Source organism: Actinia tenebrosa, unplaced genomic scaffold (assembly GCF_029948245.1).
Source record: "Actinia tenebrosa isolate PJP-AT-01 unplaced genomic scaffold, QUT_ActTen_1.0 utg1471__unscaffolded, whole genome shotgun sequence".
Taxonomy (NCBI): Eukaryota; Metazoa; Cnidaria; class Anthozoa; order Actiniaria; family Actiniidae; genus Actinia; species Actinia tenebrosa.
In genome coordinates, this window is record NW_028292589.1 from 133,229 (window position 1) to 140,838 (window position 7,610).

At 37.0% G+C, this 7,610-nt stretch overlaps 1 protein-coding gene across 1 annotated transcript; it reads right to left on the minus strand.

Moving 5' to 3' along the window:
- Positions 1 to 74: 74 nt before the first annotated feature.
- On the minus strand, positions 75 to 7,498 carry LOC116304904 (uncharacterized). Its single transcript, XM_089025349.1, has 6 exons — positions 6,896 to 7,498; positions 4,174 to 4,376; positions 3,279 to 3,470; positions 2,758 to 3,008; positions 2,127 to 2,305; positions 75 to 1,497 (listed from the first exon to the last, which is right to left on the minus strand). Exons 1-6 carry the CDS (start codon positions 7,449 to 7,451, stop codon positions 1,160 to 1,162), a joined length of 1,719 nt encoding a protein of 572 aa, XP_088881475.1. The 5' UTR covers positions 7,452 to 7,498; the 3' UTR covers positions 75 to 1,159.
- Between the last annotated feature and the right edge of the window lie 112 nt (positions 7,499 to 7,610).

Here is a 7,610-nt window from a genome sequence, read left to right on the forward strand (position 1 = left end):
AATTAACTATAGGCCATTTAATAATTCAAGATAGAGACCTCACAATATATAAATAATTTATGGGGCTCGCTATAGATGTTGAAAAAGTTTTCGTCTTTATTTTCCATAAACAAAAACAAAAACAAACATTTGCCAAGATCAAAAGCTGCTGTATTGCCCTTAAATGATATAACACCCATAATTGTAATACGCACCATAAATGTAATAAAAATCAACCATAAGTGTAATAATAACCATAAATGAAATAACAGTCAACCATAAATGTGATAATCGACCCCACCATAAATGTGATACAATTTAACCATAAATGTAATAATCAAAACCCAAAATAAATGCAATAACGCCTCCAACCATAAATGTAATAACCAAGTATTCCGGAGAGTCAAACAAAGTGTTCAATCAACAAACATATTTATAAAAAAATATATAAAAATATCAACAACAACAACGTTAACAACAAACAACGTTAATGACATTGACTGTATAAGCTTAAACTCCAAGTAGTGCTCTATTTGTATAACTTTTTGACTCTATTTTTACGGTCAAAACTATCTTTCCAATATTTTCCACCTTTTTATCTGTTCTTGGGAACTTTTCTAATTGAATGAGTGATAAACTGAACGGATTTATTCAAAAATTATACCGCGCTGAAAATATTGACTGTATGTTCAGGTAGTCGAGTTCGCAAAGATGAATGAAAACCGGTGCCGCCGGTTGACCGTCGTTTTGTTCAGTAAAGTTTTCAGTGTCATTCTTTGTTTTCAATGCTATAATATTAGCTAGTAGGTTTATACTAAAACAATTAGATTACTCGTTCTCGTTTTCTATGAGTCAAATAGTCGATTCGGCGCTACGCGCCTCATCGACTATCTATTGACTCATAGACAACTCGACCTCGTAATCTAATTGTTACATATGATCAGTTCAGTGGCAATATTTGTATATCTGAGAAACCAACTTCATGGAAATGTCTTTGATTGACGTCCACCAAGTTTGCATCTGGAGCAAGACATTTTGTTTGGAACTGGCACGTGTGCAGGAGTGTCTGAGAATGGCTGTAATGATCATGTTCTTTAACGATACATAAAAAATGAATTTTAAATTTGAAGTATTGTCATTAGATATAATTCGGAAGAAGATAGGTCATGAAAACGGCTTGTCACTTTTGCAACAAAACCTGGTCCAGCAAAGTTGTATCGTTTGCACGTATCCACTGCCATAGCAACGTGGTGTGATTATAAGCAGTGACACGCCCATAGCCATAATCATTCATATGAAACATTGACCAATCCATCTTCAAGTAATTTGCTAGATCAAGCTCTTTCCCTCCTGTTCCAACCACGATATGGACCGGTGCACCATGTTGGCATTTTCCCTTGTATACTGGACAAGTTCGCTCATAGCTGTGGTAGTGAGCCCATAACGCTAGGTCTACTTTGTACTTGTAAAGAAGATCCTCAATCATATGCCGCATTCCAATCGACACTAAGTAATCAACTGAAAGAGAACAGTATTACACTCACAATCAGGCACCTATTTCAAATACGGTAAATGGTTTTATGGGAGACTGTCTATGTAAGAACATCAGGAAAATAGCGAGCTTGACTAAAAAAACGTATTTCTTTTTTTTTTTTTTTTTTTTTTTTTTTTTTTTCGTAAATCAGAAATATATTATCGATTTAATAGATGTATTAAATATGATTATACGAGTTACTAATTTGCACCTCGCATTTCGAAATTTCATCCATCCATTTATGCGGTGTACCAGTATACCCGTGTGTATTGGCGGGAAAATGGTATACTTGACCTTGATCCGAATTTGTTTACTCCCTCCCCCCTATGGCCTAGACTTCCTTATAGGTACTCTTTTTGATAATTTCTGCCATGTTTTCATCATGGTTGGTTTTTTAACCAGGTTCCAAATGCGCTAAAGGGCATATTATATATCCGTTAAAAACTTTATAAGAAAATCCACAGATTTCCACAAATTATTAAGTTCAGCAAGCTGTAGAAAACTTTGCACTAATTTATACAATTCCGATAGTTAACTTTTTCATGGATAATAATATGCATACTAGTTTGTTTATTCTATCTTAAGAGTTTCTTTCTTTGACGTTATAACATACTTAGTATTTCCTGGGAGGTGTACATCGGGCGATGTCCAGCCACAATCAGCCAGGGAGTTTTTTGTCGGTCGACTGAGCGCAAATCATTCTCTAACCACGTATACTGAGTTGAACCAATAGTGATATTGTGTTCTGTACTTATCATTATAAAATGTACATTACCGTAGTCATAGCTGTACCTGGATAACATGAACAGATATAAGATACAAATCAGGGACATACAATAGAGAAACATTGTGTCACAAACATTGCTCATACTGCTTCGCATTTACTACATGTATCCCTTATTATTATTGGTTATTACATACAATCAGGCTCGGAGGAGGGGGAGGGGGCAAAAAAAATTAAAGTGGTGTAGCACTTCTTAAAATAAACAGAATGGAAAATAAAGGGAGGGACCCTTTTCTAATGCAACAACAGAAAGGAGGTCAGATTTCTTGTATGGGTTGACAAGCTAATCCCACCACCAACCCTACTATACTAACCCCTCTCTGATGAAAAGTGAGCCATTCCCTATAGAGGCTATTCTGTATATCCAAATGTAGCCAGTGACCATAGCGACTAGAATAGTGCATTAAAAGTGCAAGACATCCATGCTTCTTTTGTATCAGACTTAACTAGCCAAACCTACCAGAATACAGCATTGCCATTGTCAGGCATGTGGAATCTGTAATACATCGGCACACCACATTCACCAAAAGAGTCGTGTTGAAATTCAAAAGGACCAGCCCACCATGGATGGAATCCATTCCCGGGTGCATGGCTGGGGTCTTTTTCACCACCTTCAATATGATCCTGTTCATGATTACCAATACCCACCATATATGGTACCATGGTAGCAAATGGTTCCACAATGTGGTGCCACTGGTCCCAGATGTATGCCTAGAAAATATATCATGCAAATATACAGTAGTTATGACAGGCATGGCATAACTAAACAAGTTAAACAAGGAAATGGGAGAAAAGTTACTTACTGGCCTAAAGTCAGCAAGGATAGGCCTGGATTAACTGTGCCCTCTGCCTTGAAAACAGACCTCGTCCTAACAGTCTCAGTCTATATGTTCAAGACCTCAGGCCAAAGTTTTTACACTAGTATATGGAATGCCTGGCCAGTAACTATAGGTATGTTTAGTATATGGGTAATATACTTACAAATCCTCTAGCATAAGAAATATCTCCATTATGAAAAACAAGCATTGATCCTTGCTTGGCTTCTTCAACTGTCAACTCTGCAACTCTTTGAGCTGGTTCAGAAATTCCCATGTCACCAAATGTGATGAATTTGGTAAAGACATCTTTCCCTGTATTAGGAGCTGCTTTGAATTTATGAACTGCACTTTGAACCTACGGAGGTTGCAATGTTTGTCATCAGAATGAATTAATACTTGACATAATTAGTTATACATAAAAATAGCATAAATTTAATAAATTAAATGTCATTCTTTTTTTTTTTTTTTTTTTTTTTTGTACTTGATTGAGGGTCATGATTTATGAGAACACTTAATCATATCCACATGAAAATAATAAATTAATAAAATCTCTTTATTTAAGAGTCTAGTGATTCTTGTGCTTTTGCATTAAGCTGGGATGACACCTTCCACTCCATAATAATGTTCTATACAGGATGCTCAACTCACATATTGATTCTTATGGAGGGATGAAACTGGAGAACCTGAACAAACACTAGTGTTGTAGCATAGAATAACAAACTCGATTCACACATGGTGTCAACTGGACTTGAACCAGGGACCCGAACCTTTAGAACCACAGACATTTGTGATAAAAGACAATCCCAAACCCTTAGCAGCAAAGTATACCCATGCTACCCAAAATATTAATTGACAGCTAAATTAGTGCCTTATAGAAAGAAAAAAATTTTTTTTTAATGTTTGCAGATTTGTGTGCAGTTATACTGTAAAGTACTTGGATATTGGAAGAACACATGAGAAGTGTTGTCAGAAGCACTCCACACAATGTTTAATGCTTCTCCCAACACATTTTCTTGTGCTTGTTTTTTATATAACAACATTACACTACTACAGCTAACCTCAAATGAACCGTATGAGTAGAAGTATTCATGGCCTGGCTCAAGATCTGTCAGCAAAACATCATGAATGTATCCAGGGTCCCAGAATCCTACAGTAGAGGCAGGGGGTCCACACATGTCACTTCCATTGTAAGTCTTTGTGGTTCCCTTGGCAACGTGACTAATAGAAGTGTTCTGCCCATAATGAACTATGGGGGTTTCATCTTTCAAGAAAACAATAAGTGCAATAATTAATATTAGTATTTTTACACAAGTTAATATTAATAATAAATCCAGCATGTTCATTGGTCACAATCCATGTCTTTTGCCACTATATTCACCTACAGGTGAATATAACATATACACACGCGCATTCTCAGTTTGTCGATTGTGCTGCTTGCAGAGATAAATAGAATTTGAAAAAAAAACTCTTTCTCCGTTATTCATTAGATTCACATGTGTTAAAAATACTAAAACAACTTATGGCCTCAGGGTCAGCGAATATTGGGGAATATTTACCTTGCATTTGGAAGACTCATTTCTCAGTAAATATTCCCTGTTATTTACGTCACCTTTGGTGAATATATTGTTAATTATAACATAACACTTATAATGACTAGTACCATACACTTTGCAAGAACGTTGTCATACCAAGGGCACTAGGACACCGAATGTGGTTGGATTTCTATAGGTTTTTTACCCTTTCGATTATTTGAATTAAATTAACGTTATATACTTGTTTACTTATCTTGTGTCCATGTTCCTTCGTTGTCTTCGTTCGCTGTTGTAGTGCAGACGTTTTCATTCCAAAGGTCAAACGGTTTGAATAGCCTATGAGCGTTACTTCTTTAATGGCCGTTCCGTACTTGACTCTGTTTGTACTATATCAACAACAACGCGACCGCGCGATGCTCCTTACGTCAGTAATATTCAACCGTCCAGTTAATATTGTTAATCAAATTCACCTTAAGTTCTATATAGAGTCCCGGGGTAGGCTACTAGCCTGCTTGCCATTGTTCTCTCGTCTGCTCGCTTAATCCAATTATTTTGAAAGGTGGGGTGGCAGTGTGTTTACACAGCGATGACAGATGCAGCACCAACGCTACTGTACGAACCACTGCCGAGCCTGGACATTGAGCCTGACGATCTACCTCGGCCCACACTCGGACCTGAACGCTAGTAATTCGAACCCTAAGACGTGACTACCAGATTACGGCCTCTATAACTTAACACAGTACGACACAGTACAGGAGTTATAGATTTACGTACCATCGATCAACGACAACACGCTATTAACACACTAAAATCCCCACTCTCATGCGACAATTTTTACTCAAAGAAACTTCCCCCTTTTGTGTCATCAACTACCATAAAGAATTTTTTTACAATATTTCGTAATTGCAATCTTATCTTTATTTGTTTACTTACTTGCACACGTCCAGTAAACGTGAGTGTGACCTAAAATGATGACCTACTGGTCGAATTTCCAACCATCCTAATAATGTTTTTGAAATGTAACTGTATAGTTGGGGTAGAAAAGTTACATTTCATTTCGTAAACAGTACCCTGGGTTCAAGATATGTTTCGTGTTACCCAATGTCTAGGCTCGGCAGTGGTTCGTACAGTAGCGTTGGTGCTGCATCTGTCATCACTGTGTAAACACACTGCCACCCCACCTTTCAAAATAATTGGATTAAGCGAGCAGACGAGAGAACAATGGCAAGCAGGCTAGTAGCCTACCCCGGGACTCTATATAGAACTTAAGGTGAATTTGATTAACAATATTAACTGGACGGTTGAATATTACTGACGTAAGGAGCATCGCGCGGTCGCGTTGTTGTTGATATAGTACAAACAGAGTCAAGTACGGAACGGCCATTAAAGAAGTAACGCTCATAGGCTATTCAAACCGTTTGACTTTTGGAATGAAAACGTCTGCACTACAACAGCGAACGAAGACAACGAAGGAACACGGACACAAGATAAGTAAACAAGTATATAACGTTAATTTAATTCAAATAATCGAAAGGGTAAAAAACCTATAGAAATCCAACCATATTCAGTGTCCTAGTGCCCTTGGTCATACGATATTAGAACATTAGTAATTTAGTGAGAAAGGAATACATTAAAAGACAAAAGAAAATGTTCAGCTTCAGTGATATTTTGTTTTTTAATGTAATTCCTATCCCACTAAATCACTAATGTTCTATATTCATATGTCAACGTTCTTGCAAGTAGGTGTATATAATTATGCAAAAATATTTTATAGTACTCTTTTGTGTATGATGACAGCATAGCTGCCCTGGCGAGGCATTGGTGTGGTCAGTACTTCCACCACAAAAGACAAGCAATTCAACCAAGTTTGGGTGAGAAAAACACAAAATGGGCAAAACAGATTGAGAGGTGTAGCCTCCCTAAATGGACTATGCTTGTCTTTTAAACAAATCATTTGTGTCTATTACATGTATATTAGCCCAAGAAATAGAAAGGCACAAAGTCACCATGAGATGATTCATATCATTATTTCAATGAGGCATTTTCCCACATAAATCATTATGAAATACTCAATTTTATATGTTGTCTCATAATATAATGCCACTTCTGCTACTGTACACGTCTTACATTTAAAAATGTATTAACTAAAATGTAATAAGGTGCTCTTTCCTTTACTGGGGCTAATTTTGACACAACTGCTTGGTTTAAGAAATTATTGGTCATGTGACCTATAAAAGCTGTAGCTTACTTGTTCCAGATACCCACATAACTCTCATTTGAGTTGAATCTCCTGTTAAAGCAAGATGGCCTTGAAGAGGGATTTCTGCTCCACCTTTAAAGGACACCTTATTACTAACAGCTACCAACACCTTGTTTCTCTGGTAATATCGAAACTCACAAGAGGTCCTCATATTTACCAAAGATACATTGCCAACGCCAAATCCTTTGACATAGTAAGGGGACACTGTGACATTAATGAAGTCTAAATAATGATCAGGAGGATCATTCAATGGACAATACAATGCTATCATGTCTGATTTTGAAGCATTATGTACCCCAGACCAGATGACTGATACTTGTTCACCACTTTGTATAAAGTAAGGTTCGACATGCAGTTCTCCACTTGCACCTACTTCTTCTTCAATTGGAAGCTCGAATGTCTGTCGAATTTTTGCATCCACCAAGCTGCCATTCTGATTTCGACGACCAAAATATGTTTGTATGACAAGATCGGGGGTTTTAGCCTCAATGAATGATACAAAAAGAGGAATGAAAAGACAGGAAAAAAGAAAAATACGCAACATCTTTCCGTTCTGCTTATAGCACGTCACAGCTCATCCATACCACAGGAAACCCATAGCCGAAACATTTTCTCAGCTTCAAACCGCATCATTCGCACTATTTCAGAATATTCAACTTCCTTGTTTTTTTTTTGCCTTTCATTCTTCTCTTTCCCTTTATAC